Source organism: Stenella coeruleoalba (genome assembly GCF_951394435.1).
Source record: "Stenella coeruleoalba genome assembly, chromosome: 11".
Lineage (NCBI taxonomy): Eukaryota > Metazoa > Chordata > Mammalia > Artiodactyla > Delphinidae > Stenella > Stenella coeruleoalba.
In genome coordinates, this window is record NC_137157.1 from 13,987,312 (window position 1) to 14,006,029 (window position 18,718).

Sequence of the window (18,718 nt, forward strand, 5' to 3'; positions counted from 1 at the left end):
TTGTTTCAGCTTGAAAGGGTCCCATTTCAGAAGGAGCCATTTTCATCATTTTAACTAGGATTCACTTAAAAAGCTTGTTCCCACATTGCCTGTGTGCACACGATTTGTATTAATTCGAGTGGGAATCAAGCAAGTTTAATGCGTGATGATTAGGTACCTTAATGAAGAAATGTATAGTTTCTGTAACTGTTATTTACAAACTTTTAGGTACCACTTCGTATTTCCGAAGGCCTTCACAGTCATTAATTAGGGTATCTCCCCAGCACCATAGGAGTTAGGTCAATAAGTAGTTAGAGTTATGTTTCCCTGGAAATGTTGTTTTTTTAGCTCTTGTACAATCTGGGTACAAACTCCCAACCTTTGAAGAAACAGGCAGATTCTGTTGTAAGTACATATTCATGTGATTATATTTGACAGGTTCAACAGACTCCTTAGCTGCTTAAGAACGTAATTTACTCACATGATTGTTCTTGGGGTGGATTTTCTTTCCATCAATTTCTTTTCTTCCTGTGGGTTGTATCCCTTAGTGGCCACTTGCAATAACCCCAAGGGACATCTTAGTCATGCTGGTGGTGACACCCTAAGTGACTATTGACAGAAGACTAAGAAGCAATATGGACCTGGCAATATGTCACAATTTTTAAGTGTCCAGTGCATTCTACACGCACAAGGAGATTTTTAGAGAGACCAGTGAGTTCAGGCTCATAGAGGAGTTTGGGGTATGGACATTTATTCTCAATGAATATTTATCAAGTCAGCAATATTGAGTACTGTTCCTACTGTACTCAGTACTTTTTTTTTTTTTTTTTTTTTGCTGTACGTGGGCCTCTCACTGTTGTGGCCTCTCCTGTTGCGGAGCACAGGCTCTGGACGCGCAGGCTCAGCGGCCATGGCTCACGGGCCCAGCCACTCCGTGGCATGTGGGATCTTCCTGGACCGGGGCACGAACCCGTGTCCCCTGCATCGGCAGGCAGACTCTCAACCACTGCGCCACCAGGGAAGCCCAGTACGTTTTTTGTTTTTTGGTTTTTTTTGATTTTTCATAGAATCTTTACTTCAAGATAGGAAATAATAAATCATGGCATATACCAGATGCTTTTAAAGATATAATTTTTAAGCCCTTATAATCATCTTGGAGCTAATGTGGGATTGTCCCCTTATTACAAATAAGGAACTGGGGCTGAGGACCCCAGTGACTTTTTTAAAGAGATATTGCAATAAGGGATCCTATCAGGCCTCAAACCCAGGACTTACGTTTCCAAGTCCAGAACAGTTTTCATGTTACATGCAGCTCCCTTCTGTGATAGCTGCAAAAATGCCTGTGTTGCTGGAATTCATTCTACTGCATCAGTGTGAGGATACGGGGATGTTTATTCCACAAATAACCTGTGGTTAATTATAGATCGATGAGCAAAGACCAATGTTTTCACCCGTGCTAGACAACTTTATGCAGCCTCTTTTTAATTGTCTTTTTTGAGAGAAGAGAGGGAAATGGGTCATTACCTTTTAAGGTCTGCTATTCAAATGTGGTAGAAAAGATCTGCTGCCTGATTGATATTCACAGCCCTGAAGGGAGAAGTCTGTCTGGCCTGACCTTCAGCAGGTAATCCTCTGCCTCTTTTAGATTTCAGTTTGGACATCAGTTATTTCAGGAAGCTTTTCCCTAATGGTCCCTCCACACCCAGATCACAATCAGTTCCCCTGTCCCCGGCTCCCCATGGTTCTTCACACATCTCCTATCTGTCACTGTTTTCCATTTTCTTGGTTACCCATCTCCCTTCCCTGTTAGGCCTTGCTCCCCAAGAACAAGGACTGTGTTTTACGAACTGCTGAGTCCCCAGTTAACCCAGTGAATAGAACTGTAGGAGTTACTCAAAAGGTGCCTCTAAAATGAATTGTGTGTGCATTATATTTCAACATCTGTATGCGCTGCAGTGTGCTCACCACCAAAGTTTAGTTTCCATCCATCACCCTACAGTTGACCCCTTTTATCCATTTCACCCTCTCCACCTTCCCCTCTGATAACCACGACTCTATTCTCTGTATCTATGTGTGTATAATGTTGTACACATGAAATTTTATATAGTGTTATAAACCAATGTTACCCCCATCAATTTTTTTAAAAAACAAATTTCAGTTAGGTTGCACATAGTAGGTGCTCAACAAATAACTGTTGACTGAGTAAGTAAAAGAAGAGATGTGAAAGGCACTTTAAATGTAGACTCCATGAGTCTCTGTGATGGCCTAATTTGTAAGAGAAAAGGAAGATGAGGCAATTCAAGATGTTTCAAGACAAATAGCACCATCAACACAGCAATCCTTGTACAACATGGGAGGCTGTACCCCAGCTGAGCGCTCGGAAGTATGCCCAGTGAATTGGGATTAGGATGTTTATTGCAGCATTGTTTATAAGAACAGAAACATGGGAAACAGCCAAAATGTCCTTCAGCAGCGGAATGCACAAGTAAACTGTGGTGCAGCTATACAAGGAATGAATAAAGTGATTACAATGAATAAACTAGATGCTGAAACCGTAACATGGTTAACTCTTAAAAGCCATAACATTGGGTGAAAAGGTAAGTTAGAGTAGAAAATATGCACTGGGAAACATACTGAAAATGCCATATATTGTTTATTAATATATGCATAGAGAATACAAATTAAAAAAAACATGCAGGGAAATGAAACCCAGGCACTCCAGGATACTGGTTACCCTTGGGAGAGGGAGGGCTACAGTGAGATGGTGGAGCTTCTCATTTACCTGTGACATTTTATTATGAACAGCAAATGTGGCAGTATATTAATATCTATTAAATCGGGGTGGTAGGTATTTGTCATATTAGTTTTGGTACTTTTCTGTTAGTTTGAAATAGTTCATGCTTCTAAAAGTTAAATTAAAATCACACAAAGGAGAAGGTTGGGTAACTGGGAGAAGGACCCTACATTTCTGCCTTTAGTCTTCTGTTCTGGACCATCCCCCCACCTCTTTTCAACTAGCCTGGCAAACTGTATGGAGTCACAGCTGCCACTTAGGACATGCTAAGTCTTAACGCCATTGAAAAGCATCAATTCTCAGTCAGTCTCCAGAGACTGATAGATCTACCATTGATGCCTCCAGAGGCTTCAGAATGTGCATAAGTATCTTTCGTCATTGTTTATAGTTTCTGCATTCCTCATTTTTTCTCTATATTGGAGCATCTAGCCCTAATTCTAAATCTAATTAGCATTAGTTTCTGCAATAAGATTTAGTGGAATTCTCTTTCATATGTGTGACTGGAATCTATTTTCTTGAATCCGTCACTATATTCTCTTGTTTTGTAACGCTGTCAATTTTTCTTTCCTTTCTCCCCCAAAGAAGCAATCAAATAATACCCTTGTGGTGAATTTTGCTATTTCTAAAATTCCTCCCGTGTTTGGGGAACACTTTCAGTGGTGTGCTGGACCTAACTCCCCCTAGCTCAGGAGGGCCAGTTGTGCTCAGTCCTTCCCAACTGCTTGTTTGATGACATCACATCAGTAGCTGGAAATCGGCCACAATGAGAGTATTTACACCATGGCAATCAGCAGTCGCTACAAATCTAGGTTTGGGGTGTTTTTCCCCTGAAGAGCTAGCTGGTGGTTAAACATTTACCAGCCTACCACTAGGGGACGTGGCGGTTTTCTGAGTTTGCAAGGCAAGTAGCATTTTCCTCCTTTTACCCAGGTAGGAACCAAAAGTCAGAAAAGGAGAAGGCCTTGGCCTGAGTCACAGAACTCCCCAGAGGCATTGCTGGGGCTCTGGTCTGTGTGGTATAGCTGAAGAAGCACCAGCTTTGGAGTCAGGCAGATCTGAGTTCGGATCTCGTAGAGCTGCTCTTGTACTGTGAACTGTTCAAGTGTCTGACCCACCCGCCCCCCTCAGCTTCCCCACCTGCAAAATAAGGATGACAATATTTACCTTATCGATGTGCAAAAAAACCTAACAAAGCACAAGGGAGATATGCAATAAATATGCTTTGCCCTTCTGACTTACAAGTTCAGATCTCTGTGTATTATCCTATTCTTCCCATAACCATATATATTTTATTTCAACTCTCTCCCTGAACAAACACCTTTCACTAAATAGTGAATACACTTTTGGGCTTCCCTGGTGGTGCAGTGGTTAAGAATCCGCCTGCCAATGCAGGGGACACGGGTTCGAGCCTCGGTCCGGGAAGATCCCACATGCTGCAGAGTAACTAAGCCCGTGCGCCACAACTACTAAGCCTGCGCTCTACAGCCCGCGAGCCACAACTACTGAGCCTGCGCTCTAGAGCCCACGAGCCACAACTACTGAGCCTGCGCTCTAGAGCCCGTGCTCCGCAGAGAAGCCCGCTCGCGGTAACCAAGAGCCACCACAGCCAAAAATAAATAAATAAATAACTTTTTTTTTTTTAAAGAATAGTGAATATACTTTTTCTCCAAGTATGTGCCACTGGAATAAGTAAAAAAAAGTCTCAGTGTTGACATTTATGTGTGATTTGGGGAATCAGTTTCTTTCCAGCAGTCTTAGAAAACGCACTAGGTATCAAGTAAGATCATTTTTCAGCTGCCTGGAGTTTTCTCCGCTGACTGTTTTGCTGAGCTAAGCTTCCTGAGGAGTATTGATTGGGGAGGGCATCACGGCCACAGTTCCATCCACCAGAGTAACTGCAGCGGCCTGCAGGAACCTTCTCTTGGCCGTTCGTGCTCTGTGCTCTGTACTGTCTCTGCATGCTCTCCCCGACCTGGTGGTAGACATTTGCTCCTACGCCATTCAGCTAAGCCAAAATGTATTTTTCTTTTTAGACTTTTACTAATCTATTTTTACCTGAATAATACATTTAGTTGTTTTTAACATTTTAAAAAATACAAAGGTGTAAACAAGGGCAATTTCCCTTCCTAGACGATCCCCCCCTTCGTTCAGGTCCCTCCCCATGAAAACTAGCCGCAAAACAAGAAGGTGGCAAGGAGGAGGAAGCAGCCTCTGACTATTAGTATCTTATGAACCCAAAGGCTCTTGGAGCCCCATCTTGAACACCCAGCATCAGCACAGCCTTCACCATAGTTTCCATCTGTGTTGATTCTGTTGGAGCAAAGAAGTCTGTTGAAACCAGGAATACTGCAACGAGCTCATATGGCTTATCAGTAGGTATAAAGCAAATTGGCAAAGACATACCCAGAATAAAGTCAGAGAGGATCTGCTTTGTTTCTGTAAAGATAAATGGCATATGTTGTATAAACACCATCCATCAGCTAACCCTAGGTAGGTTGTCATATATCTGGAGAAAAACATAAGAGAGAATCTGTGCTTACAGGTGATGGGCTATGTGTCAGGTGCAGTGCTAGGCTTTTTTTTTGGGTGGTAAAATAAGCATAACATAAAAATGCCGTCTTAACCGTGTTTAAGTGTACAGTTCAGTGGTGTTTGGTGCATTGACGTTGTTGGGCAGCCATCATCTCCAGGGAGCGCTGGGCTCCTTTGCCCATCTCACTTAGTCCTCGGGACATCTTCTGAGGTCTGTGTTAATGTTCTCCATACAATGAGGATATTTCAGAGACATTGTTTAACGTCTCATCCCGAGTACCCGGCAGAGCCTGGGGTGGATCCAGATGTGTTCATCTCCAAAACACGCAGACAGGCGTGCCTGGCTGTCTCTCTTACTGTCGTATTTTTCCTCTCTTCCATCCTATACTGTTGTCTAGGGGTGATCCTGCTGCTTCTGGATAAGCTGCGGAAGATGAAGTGGGAGCAGATGTGGAGGCTGACTGCAGAGAGGGAGTTGATGGGCATGCTCTCCACATCCTTAGCTGATCAGGTAAGTAGGCAGCTTAGAAGGTACGGTTATTCCTGAGCACCCTGCTGCTGTGTCTCAAACTTGCAAGTGGCTGAGTCTGCATTATTCTTCCAGATCTGTATGACTGCTTACTTGGATAGATCTGCCTTGTACTTGCCAGCCTGAGACGACAGCACTCCCCTTAGTTCATTCCCCTTGTTCGTTCGTGTGCGTGTTCAGCAGACTTGCCCTGCACACTGCGCGTGCCAGGGAATATGTTCAGAAATAGGATTACGGAGATAAATGAAGGACACAGTCCTTGGCCTCAGAGAGCTCATAGTTTATTGAAGAAGAGTCATAAGTAAATGATAATTTGGTGTGTTAGGAGGTCACAGTCTTCATCTTGGTGTGGAATATCCAGTGCCTGCCCCCTGAGATTCCAGAATACCAAGGCATATTTCCCAGGCAAGATTCCATTTTCCTTTCTGGCAAATAGAATCTAACTTTTGAAGCAAAGCCTTTTGCTTAGATCCTATACTATGACCCCATCCTCAAGGGAAATGCATTTAAAGAGAAGGGACAAACCTCCTTGGCTGGTGAAACCAGCTTTTAATCCAGGCAATCTGAAAAAACCCATGAACTCCACCAAACTATTAACATAAATTCATTTAAACCCCATTTCTCATTTTGGCTGAGAAACACAGAGGCCTGAGCCTTTGCCCTTGAATCTACCAGGGTCACACATCTAGATTATGAGTTTCCCATGGTATAAATGGCCATCTTGAAATGTAAAGACGATTCCTCTGAGTTCTCTGCATTTTATCCTTTCCTGTTTAACCAAAAAGAAGCTCACTCCCTGTTTTTGTTCAACATTCAGTTGTCTGATTTGTTGAATTTTTGCAAAGTTTTCTAACGTGGAGGAAACAAGAAACTCTGTGGTGTTAGTTTACTATTTTTTTTAGCATTGTTGTTATTCTGTATTTCCCGAGCAGCCAGAAACTAATTTCCTTTTTCAAACGTGAGATATGGTATAATGAAGGAGTTAAAAATTACCCAGGTAGCTGTTTTAAACCTGAGGGGAAAATTGTCCTCCATCATCATATTTCAAGTCAGGTCATAATGACTTGAGTGTGTCCCCAAAAGCTAGCAATTGCCTGTCCATGTCCAAGGAGGATAGTTGATTCAGCCATCGCCTTCTGCGAAGGCCCATAATTCACCTCCCGACACCACCTGTCAGCAGCTAGTTAATATGTGTGGCCTGGCTGGTGCAAGAGCTTGGAGAAGAGCCGGCAAGAAGTAAAGCCTCCCTAGAAAAGTCAGAGTTGGATTTGGAAATGCGGAGCACGGGCACAGGCACCCTGGCCCGCAGGAATCCCGGGTTGCATCCATCATCGAGTCTGCCCAGCGCCCCAGGGAATGCTGCTGAAGCAGGATATATCATTTGTCTCAGCCCCTCAATAAGGAGAGCAACCTGTCATCACGCAGTTTCCTCTCCAGGAGGCTCAGGATGGATGACAACAGGGTTCCTCGGTGAGGTGAGAAGAGGGGCGGAAAAGTGACTTCATTTATTTTATGCTGGCTCGGGTGGAAAAGACGCTCCGTGTCTGCCCCCTTCGCTGGACGGTGCTCACTGAGACCAGCAGGACCCGTGAGCTTCAAGTCAGTGTGGGGCATTCCCCCCTCTCTATCCAAACATGACTGCTTGGTTTCTAGAGATAAAAGGCAAGGGAGATGCCCTGCAGTGCAAGTGAGCCTGTGCTCCGAGCCGGAGGCTCAAGAGATTGCGCAGGAGATGTGGTGCCTCAAGAGCCAGCATCACAAGCTGAGCCCATCTGACTGTTGTGACCGTATCTCTGGCTTTTATCCCCTAGGATATTTTCAACGCTGTCATCAAACAAAACCCCTTCCTCGTGTATCAGCTCCCCTGCTTCTGGAACGTGCAGCTGTCAGACCACACCCGCTCTGAGCAGTGCTACAGAGACGTGTCTGATCTAAAGGTAGGGCAAGGAAGGCCCTGGTGGGCGGTGGCAGAGGGAAGCTGGATGGGGCAGCGCCCTTCAGGGGGATGATTGGCTCGGAGCTTTGTGTGCAGTGTGGTGAGAGAGAGAGAGAGAGAGAAGGGTGCAGAAGAGCAGAAAGAATGGGCTTTTATGGCTTTGTTTTGTTCCCCCCCACCCCGCCCTGTTTTGGCTTTCTGGAAAGCATCAGGCCTCCCAGCACAAGAACCAGCGTGTGTGGTTACTCTTCCTGCTACCTGCTGCTGGCTGTTTTGGTTCATGTTGGCTCATTTAATTCAAATGAAAACATTTATTGAGGGCCTCCTTTGTGCCAGGTGCTGTAGATATGGATATGAATAACTTCTTTTCTACTTTCAAATCATTCTTGGCAGAGAGGAGCAGAGAAACATGTAAGGAAATAAATGTAAAAAAAGATGACAGATGCTATGATAGTTGTGGATGAGGTGAGATGCCAGCAGGGAGAAAGGACAGTGACAGAAAAGCCTTTATCATTGGTCTCTAAGTACCAAACACAGTGGTAAGGCCTGACAGGAGATAGACAAAGAAGAAGGGGTGTGTGTATCAATTACCTACTGCCACAGATAATGCTGCGTAACAAACTATTCTAATAGGGGCTTAAATCATCGACCATGTATTTAGTTGATGCATCCACAGGTTGACTGGATGGTTGTCTGATAGTCACTGGCTTAGCCAAATGTCTGTGGTCAGCTTCAGATGGGGTGGCTGTGGCTAGGGCAACCTGGTTCTCCTCCAGTGTCTCCTGTGTCCTGTCAGCAGGCCAGTCTAGCTTGTTCTCATGGCAAAGCAGAGGTGGAAAAGGAAGCCCTAGGGCACACAAGGAAACCCGAGTCCTTTTTGCTGACATCCTATGTGCCAAAGTAACCGTGTGGCTGAGCCCAGAGTTAAGGGATGTGTCAGCATTCCCTACCTGTAGTCGTGAAGGGTTGAAAGAATGAAAAACTGATCTCAGCTGTTAAATGACAGATGAATGATTTGAACCCAGGTCTGTCTGACACCAAGTGTGTTTGCCCTCTGGCTGTAAGAGAAGAACTAGATACATGCATCCATAGAGAGTTTGTTTCATTTAAAATTTATACCCATTGCCCAGGTGACGATGTGGTAACAATAATTGCAAGTTATAAAAAGGAAAAAGGGACCCAAACCTTGCTTTTCTAACAAGTCAGGCTTCTCTTATTGGTTTCTGGTCCATATCCGCATTATGTACCTATTATGCCTTATTTATAGTCACAGTTTACATGGAATTTTGTATTCTTCCATTGCTTAGCCATTCTGGTTACCTTAGTTGTTTTCAAACTTTCACAAATATAAATATTAAACAGCTCAAAGTTCACACCTCCTCAGGAGTGAAATCACAGAGTCAAAAATAAAGAACTGTTTTTTAAAGCACTTGAAGTTCATTGCAAAATATTTAAAACAGAAGTACCTGCATTATTCATTCTTTAAATCGGCATTTATGAAATTCCTTCAATATGTCATGTATTTGTTAGACATAAGGAAAACAGATGAAATGCACAGGAGTATTTCCAAGAATATCATAAACTAGAAGTTCAAAGGGGAGGAAAATAAAACCAACCCTATAAAGAACACCTAAAAATGCTGCATAAAATTTTTTTTAATGTTTTGAAAGCATAGCTGATCCATTCATAAATTAAATGAAGTAATAAACAGAGGCCAAAAAACAGTAATAAAGTGTGACTCCAGAATGATAAGCAAAAAGCAGCTGCATCTGACATTTGCTGGATATTTGCTTATTCTTGGCGTCTGGGAGCCTTGTATAAATGTAGATAGCTGTATAATTATTGTGCAAACAAGGGAATGCTACCATGGGTTGCACTGGGATAATAGGCCTAAATCAAAATCAGGCAACCCATACGTATAGCCATTCTGTTGAAATGCTATGTGTGGGAACTTGGGCCCCAACACGAAAAAACACAATTAGAAGACCCTGGCATAAAGTCAGGATCCATGAAGAGTGATATCCTCGGTAGATAAACAGTTTAAAAACCCATAGTATAGGAGGAAACAACAGAGATTGTTGCCTGTTTCATTCTTTGCTTTTGGTGGAATAAGGGAGAAATGTTTCCCCTGAGAACTCCTAATTTCAAGCGTGTGCTCATATTATTTGGGGAGCTAAAATTATATGTGTAGGGCAGAAATACAAAGAAAAAAAGAAAAATTTCCAGATCCCTGGGAGAAACAAACAGAAATCTGATCTTGAAGAATACTCTCAAAAACAAGACTTCAGAATCCTTTAGGTGGAGTTTCTAGAAAAATGAGTTCTCAGTCAGTTATCACTGAACACACAAGGAATTAAGCTACCATGAGAGAGGGCAGAAACTGACCATAGAATTAAACTTCAAAGACTACAAGTATTAGACTCATCAGGCATGAAACATAATATAAGCATTTGTATTGTATAAAAAATAAAAAAAGAATATTGAAAGTAGGTTAGAGGAACAAGAGATTCTCAAAGATGAATAGGCCTATTTAGATCAACTAGGACTTGTAGAAGTGAAAAATATAATTATTGAAATTATAAATTAAATAAAGGTGTTAAGCAGTAGATTAGACCCAGCTGAAGAGAGACTTAGTGAACAGGAAGACATACCTAAGGAAATTACCCAAAACACGCACACTGAAAAAAAAGAGGTAGAAAAATAAAGGGAAGTTAAGGTATTGGGATATGTCTAATTAGATTATCAGAAGGAGATAAAGAGAAAATTGGAAGTGAGGCATCATTGGATGGGGTGGTGAATGGGAATTTTTCAGAACTGTTAAAAGGTATCCATAGATACAAGAAGGATTGTGTTTACCAAGCAGTGTAAAGAGAAAGCCATATTTAGACTTACAGTAGTGAAAGTGCAGCACCCTAAAGAAAGCTGATTTTAAAAATAGCCAAAGAGAAAAGACAGATTCTCTACAAAGAAATTCCACATGTGTGATGAGAGTTCCAATGGCAGAAGCCAGAAAAGAGTAGAAAGAATATCTTCAATGTTCTGAGAGACAGTAACAACACACTGTGTACCTAGCAAAACAATCTTTCAAACATGAGAGAGGAATATCGAATTGAGTAAAAACAAAGAGAATTTACCACCAAAATACTTATGCAAAGAAACATCCAAAGGAAAATGTACTTTGGAATCCTTTGGAAAATGATTTCAGATTCAAAAAGGAATGTTGAACAAACAAATTAGAAATGTATTGAAACTCTGAACAGTTTCTACATGATAGCAGTAGTAGTAATAATAATGTAATTTGTTTGTTTAAAAACATTATACCTAAATTATCAGGCAGTGACATCATGTAAGTCAGGAGGGAAGTGATGAGAATTAAAGTACTTCTTGAGGTCATTGCTTTGTTGAGGAGGGGGATGAGATATTGAATTTAGCTGCTAAGCTAGGTATGCACGCTAACATTTCAAGGTTAAGCTCTAAAAGAACTGGAAAAAATGGGTGGGATGGAATGGAATAAGAAAAACCAAGATAACCAACCAAAATACCTCAATCGTTTAAAAGAAGAATTAGATGCAAGAAAAGAAAAATAAATAAGAGCATAGAAAAAGTAGGGGGAAATAGAGAACAAGAAATCAAAATGATATAAATAAGTCCAGCTATATCAATAATCAAATAAACTAATTTTGCCAGTGAGAAGATAGGTTGTCAGGTTGACTAGGAAGCAATATTCAACATATGCTATTGATAAGAGACATGCCTGATACAAAACTACCCAGAAAGGTTGACAGTAAAATTATGGGAAAAGAATATCAGGCAGATATCATCCCAGATAAAACTGGGTGACTATCTTGATATCAGACAAAGCATTGGTAGGTACAGAGATGGTCACAACTTAAAAACAAAAAGTTCACCAAGAAGATATAAATGCAGATTCATTTACTCAATCTCTTAATGTTTTTGAGCCCAGTGATTCTTCCGAGTTCTAGGAATACAACAAAGATTAAAGCAAACAAAAGCCTCTCACATGTGGAACTTTCTCTCTAGGAGATAAAGCAGAGTTATAGGAGATAATAAGAGAATACTGTGAACAATATTATGTCAATAAATTTGAAAACTGTGAAAGGAACATATTCCTATAAATGTATAGTTTATCAAAACTGACTTAAAAAAATATAAAGTCTAGATTATTTTCTAGTCATTAAACTTTCTTACAAAGAAAATAGTACCCCTAGATAGATAGTGAGAAGAAGATGTTCTACCAATTTTTGTTTTTAATCAAAAGGTATTTCCAGTTTTTAGTCAACTTTTCCAAGGAATAGGAAAAGAGGAACACTTTTTAACTCATTCAGTGAGGCCAGGATATCCTTGATACCAAAACCAGACAAGGAGATTACAAGAAAGGAAAATTACAGGCCTATCTCATTCAGGAATACTGATGTAAAAATCTTAAGCAAAATATTAGCAGACTGAATCCAGCCATGTATAAAATAGATCATACATCATGGCCAAGTTGGGTTTATTCCAGGAAATACAAGAGTGATCTAACATTGAAAAAAATCCACAAGTGTCATTTAGCACGTTAATAGATTAAAGGAGAAATACCATCTGATTATCTAAATAGATGCAGGAAAATTATTTGATAAAATTAAATATTCATTTGTGACAAAACCTCTTATGAACAGAATCTACTGAAAACCTACAGCAAACTTTTGCCGAGCATTTGCTTAGGGTTCTGCTAAATAATTAAAAGAAAACAGTAGGGTGCCCACGAACACCCACACATTTATGGAAATTTGATACATGACAAGGTGGCACTGCTGGCCATTGGAGAAAGGATGTAATTTTCTGTAAATGGTGTTGAGACGCCTGATTATGTATGATAATCAGGAAAAACTGAAAATGGGTCCCTGTCTCACACCATATACAAAACTTACTCTGATGGATTAGAGACTTCAAAGTGAAAGGCCAAATTAAATGTTGATTTTTTAAAAATTAGGAAATTAGCCTATGACCTTAGAATAAGGAAAACACCAAAAGCATATATCATAAATGAAAGGGTCAGTGAATTCAACCACGTTGAAATTAATAACTCCATCAAAGTGGCATCAAAAAGAGAAAAGAAAAAAAAGTTTCAACATATACAACTAAGGACTAGTAAACAAAGTATACAAAAAATTTGAAGAGAAATGTGTAAAATATGAATTCATTTCACAGAATTGCAAAGAAAATGGCCAATAAACACTTGAAAAGATGTACAACCTCTTTGATAATCAGGGAAGTGAAAATTAAGACCACAAATAATTGAAAAAGTGGTACTAATGAAGTCTCATTTAACAGTAGGAACTCTCCTGTAGTGTTGATGGGAGTGTAAATGTATACAACCAAATTGGGAAAACACTTTGGCACCATATTGTAAACTTGAAGTAACACCTATTTTACAGTCTAGGGCTTGGATGTAATTGGTCAAAAATTGAGACGAGGATGACTTCCTGCAAAAAGCACTCCACCAGCTACCAGTGGGCAAATGGTGACAGATTGACGTCAGGCCATGTGTCCTCATAACAAATGGCATTGTTTGACTAGGCAGTGGCACAGTAGACTTAAAAGCTCAAGTCTTTTTTTTTTTTTTTGCAATACGCGGGCCTCTCACTGTTGTGGCCTCTCCCCCTGCGGAGCACAGGCTCCAGACGCACAGGCTCAGCGGCCATGGCTTACGGGCCCAGCCGCTCCGCGACATGTGGGATCTTCCCGGACCAGGGCACGAACCCGTGTCCCCTGTATCAGCAGGCGGACTCTCAACCACTGCGCCACCAGGGAAGCCCTCAAGTCTTATTTTCATATCAAAAAGAAAAACAATAAACTTCCACAAAAATCAGTGCAACTAAAAACCTTGGCAGGCCTTATTGAAAAAGGAAGGAAATTCTGACAGCTTACAACGTGGATGACCTTTGAAGACATGCTAAGTGAAATACTCCAAACACAAAAGGACAAATATTGTATGACTCCCCTTATATGAGATAACTAAAATACTCAAATTCATAGACACAGGAAGTAGAATAAAGGTTACTAGGAGCTGGGGTGAGGGGAGAATATGGAGTTATGGGTACAGAGTTTGAGTATGGGATGATGAAAAAGTTCTGGAGATGGTTGTACAACAATGTGAATGTACTTAAGGGCGCTGAACTATACACTTAAAAATGGTTGAAATGGTAAATTGTATGTATATTTTACCACAATAAAAAAAAATCTGGGGCTTCCCTGGTGGCGCAGTGGTTGAGAATCCGCCTGTCAGTGCAGGGGACACGGGTTTGAACCCTGGTCCAGGTAGATCCCATATGCCACGGAGCAGCTAAGCCTGTGCGCCACAACTACTGAGCTTGCGCTCTAGAGCCCGTGAGCCACAACTACTGAAGCCCGCGCGCCTAGAGCCTGTACTTCTCAACAACAGAAGCCACCACCATGAAAAGCCTGCACACTGCAACAAAGAGTAGCCCCCGCTGTCCACAACCAGAGAAAGCCTGCACACAGCAATGAAGACCCAACACAGCCAAAATTAAATACAAATAAATTAAATTAAAAAGAAAAATCTGGGGGTGGAGGGACCTTGGCGAGTGTCCTATGAAGTTGATTGTTTTTAGGAGGATTAGTATGAGTTTCATTAAAGAAACCAGTCATAAGCCAGTATATTTGGCATGATTTCTGAGCACCTCTAAATTGGCAGCCACAAAAAGGAAAAGAAAAAGCTTCGTAAATTAGAGGAGACTCTTCATTTGCAAACTTTCAACTTCTATGTTTTGTAGATGCCAACAAAGCTTGGTCTCCAAGTGTATGTCCCATCTGCCCACCACGTACATACCAATGTGTTCATGCTGCCGTATTTATTGAGTGATTACTATATGCCAGGTACTGTTACAGGTCCTAGTGATGCCGCAGGAAACTAAACAGACACAGCCATTGGTCACGTAGAGTTTAGGTGCTGGTGTAGCAGATGGCTGTGCCTCTTGGGCATTGCTTAGTGTTGCTTAATTATTGTCACTTTGAACCTATCAAACGAAATAATTTGTGAACCCCCTTTGGCAGCCTCTTCTATATGTGAATAGAGGGGTTTCCATCAAATGACAAAACCATGAAGATAGATTTAAACCAAGTTTAATCCATATCTTCTTAGATAAACCTAAAAAAGAAGTCATTTTATCACTGATAGCTTATCTAACAAAATCTGACACAGAACCCTAAAATACAGGCAATATATGAAAGGGGAGCTGCCCTGGAGGTGGGGAGAGGCTTAGGGGATGAGGGAGAGAGACTGGAAGGCCTGAGCACCACCCTCTGGGTCATATCAGGGTCTGGACATTGATGAAGAGCTGGTCCAAGCTCTTCTGTAGGTCCCTCCAGGCCAACCTGGGCCTCAGATTCCAGGGAAAGGTGTATCTTTGTTGTTTTCTTTCTTCTTAATTTTCTTTCTTCTCTTCCTCCCCCACTTTTTTTCATTGTGTTCAACATCTATGAAGGAACCTCCTGTTTGCTAGTTATTATGTCCCTCCCTGGGGAGTATCCAGGGTACCCTGAGCTCTGCTCTCCATCAACTCACACTCTGTTGCCCCAAAGGGTAGCCAATCTAAGAAGCTCACCTGTGGGATCCACAGGGACCTGTGCTGGGTCAGCTGATAGAAAACGTCAATTTAAGCAAGACTTACAAAACTCTATTAACCTTGACTGTCCTTTGGGGCAAATCCAGGGCCAGGTTTTTTTGTGGCTGATTGTGCTGTAAGGTCACTTAAGTGACCCTCCATCTGTGTCCTCTATGGTTCTCGGGGTCCTTTCAAGTTGAGCAGGAACTTAAGGACTGCCATAAGGCAGGTGAAGGGCAGTCCTGGACTTTTGCATTTCCCTCACTCTTATATAGTCATCTCACCCATGCCCAGTCTGAACAGCCAATTTTTTTTTTTGTTTTTTTTTAGGAACTTCTTTTTATCAAGTTGTTCCAGAACGTTTATCTTGCCTTTCGTGGAAATAGCAACTCTCACCTAATTCAAAGAATGTTTAATTTCCTTTCCAGTTACATTTGAAGTGGCATAAAAACACATTTGGTAACAAACACAGTTCCCTCCTGATAACATAGGGCTCAGGTGTAGCTGCACACAGGCTCCCACTTCGTGCCAGAGAGGAGTTTACCAGCCTTGGCCTCTAGCCTGCCCTGGGTGTCAGCTGACAACTTTGTGCTGAGTGTAGGTTAAGAGAACATCTAAGGGGAGGAGTGGTTTCACTGAGGAGGCAGAAGAAGTATCTAGGCTTTTGGAGCCAAGCAATCCTGTAAATTCTGACAGTTCTACCTCTTACCAGCTGAAGGACTTGAGTAACTCACTTAACCTCTCAGGCTCAGTTACAAAATCCTTGATAAAATGGAGGCCATTATTCTTGGCCCGGTTCTCAGCCAGGCCCCTTGAGTGCTCCCTAGAAATGCACTTGACCTTACCTCAGCCTTTTATGTTTCAAAGACCTCCATTTTTCTCTCTTCAGTCCTAAACCTTGATGACTCAGGCTTCCCTGGCTGAGTCTTAAATTAAAAGAGAAGGACCCAAAGGAGCGGCTTTTTATTCCTTCACCAGGAGCGCAGAGTCAGGAGACCAGCAAAGAAGCTGTGTGCTGGCCTAGAGCCGGAGGATTGTGCGAGATTCCAGGAAATCGTGTCTAGCCCTTGAGTCTGGAGTAGACTGTCTGTTAGAGAAGGAAGCCCTGGTCAGAAACAGTGGGTGATGGCCAGGAAGTGGCAAGCAGTGGGTCCAGTCCTCAGGTCTGTGAGAGTTACTGGAGCCCAGGGCTGAGTAAGCCCATGGTTCCTGCCCTTGGGAAGGTCACAGACTATTTAGAATTAACCAGTAAGGAAACGGAAAATCCCAGTGCAGCCTGCTAAGTGCTGTGAAGCAGGGAAGTAAAGGGGGCTGAGGGCGGCTGCAGGAGCCCTGTCTAGTTGGGAGCGTGACGCAGCCTGTATCTCGGAGGGATCTCTATAGGAGGTCTGAGCTGAATCTTGATATCCAGATTCTGCTGCTTCCTCATCTTCTGCCCTCACATCCACCCAGGCTGGTCCACAGTCCTCCCTCCGTCCCTCCCCTACTTAGAGCCCTGGAGAATTGGGAGTGGAAACTCACATGCAAGTTAGAAAGAGTAAACCGGATGCTGGGTAGGCAAGCAACAGGGACCACGCCATTGCTAGAGAAACAGCGGCCCAGAATGTACTGATCCCTTTCTGGGATTGCCAGGAAACACATCTCATCCTTTGGGGTCCTGGTCCTGTGACCAGGACCCCAAAGGATGAAATGGCATATTCCAGATCAGTTGGGTGGGAATGGTGTTCCAAGTATGGTGTCACTTAATCTTGACAAAAGTCTCACAGGGTGAATATTGTTCAGTCTGTTTTATAAATCAGAAAATTAAGAATCGTACAGATTAGTCACTTACTTGCCCCAAATCCCACAGCTCAATACGACAGAGCTGAGATTCAGACTCGTGTCTGTCTTACTCTCAGTCCAAGGTTCTTTCTTCTGACTTGGGGCTGAGTTCCCACCTGAATGTATTTTCCCAGGGAAGTATTTTATGTGAGATAATGATTCTATAGGATTAATCTGTGTGAGCCCTCTTTAAGTTAAGTGCGTTTTTGAGGGCTAACTCCAGAACAGAGACCCCGAATATAACGTTCTCCCCTTGAAAGAACATGTGAATTTGAAGCAGCAGGCGCAGAGCCTGAATTTTTGAATTGGGAGCTGCATGCACTTAAAAGAAGAACCCTAAAGGAGAGGAGGAAAACCAAGAGAAAACCTGCCATCCATATGGGGAAATGATGTGTGTTCCAGAGGCAATCTGTAGCATTTGCATAAAAGGAGTAGCACATAACTCAAGTTTTAAAACATTTTATAATACTTAGAGAGGTGTCAGATTTCACATCTTTTGAGGAAGACGGGGTGGGGGGGCCACCGTGTATTAGCGTATTGAGCTTGCCATAGCTAAGCTGGCTGCAGTGAAAAATGAGGCAGGGGAAGGCAGAGAGAGGGTACTAAGAATGATGAATGCTAAGGTTGATTTTGGAGGATTAGGATGGATTGAGGAAGGAAAAACAGTTGCTCTGGGGAAGAAGATCTCAAGTTTAGAATTACCGCCTTCCAGCCAGACCTCTCTTAACTTCAGGCCAGTGGCTGTTTGATTTCCTTGCATGACCCAGGTCCGAGGACTGGAAGTGTTTTCTTGTCTCTGTGCACTGCTGCGGCTGGTCAACCCGAGGCGTTCTGGGATTAAATTTGAGGCAGCTGGCCCCTGTCCAAGTAGTCTGTCTTTTGGCACCATTGCTCTAGGGCTCGTGCCTGGGAATCGCCCATTCACCCAGCAAACTGCAGAGTACCCACTGTGGGCTAGGCTGCAGGGCTGTCGCTGGGCTACTTACCCTTTCTTCACCTTGTCGTCATCTGAGAAAGTGGGGCAGTAATCACTCTATAGAGGAGATGTAAAGATGAAAAGGGGTGATATATTAGTACGGGGTTATGAGACATGTAGTAAGCCTAGTATTCTTTTTTGTTTGTGTGGTTTTTTTTAATTGAAGTATAGTTGATTTACAGTTTTGTGTTAGTTTCAGGTATACAGCAAAACTGAATATATATATATATTCTTTTTCAGATTCTTTTCCATTATAGGTTATTACAAGATACTGAGTATAAATAGTTCCCTGTGCTGTACAGTAGGTCCTTGTTGTTTATCTGTTTTATATACAGTAGTATGTATCTGTTATGCCTAGTATTCTTACTATTTTTTTTATATCTTTATTGGAGTATAATTGCTTTACAATGGTGTGTTAGTTTCTGCTTTATAACGAAGTGAATCAGCTGTAGGTATACATATATCCCCATATCCCCTTCCTCTTGCATCTCCCTCCCTCCCTATCCCACCCCTCTAGGTGGTC

At 42.2% G+C, this 18,718-nt stretch overlaps 1 protein-coding gene across 2 annotated transcripts in view; it reads left to right on the top strand.

Annotated features, from left to right (window-relative positions):
* LARGE1 (LARGE xylosyl- and glucuronyltransferase 1) overlaps positions 1-18,718 on the top strand; it is a 586,234-nt gene that overhangs the window by 491,147 nt on the left and 76,369 nt on the right. For both annotated transcript variants that reach the window (XM_079935833.1, XM_079935832.1), the window contains exons 8-9: positions 5,704-5,816; positions 7,646-7,771. In XM_079935833.1, coding sequence (XP_079791959.1) covers positions 5,704-5,816; positions 7,646-7,771 — 239 coding nt within the window. The remainder of the gene's footprint in view (positions 1-5,703; positions 5,817-7,645; positions 7,772-18,718) is intronic.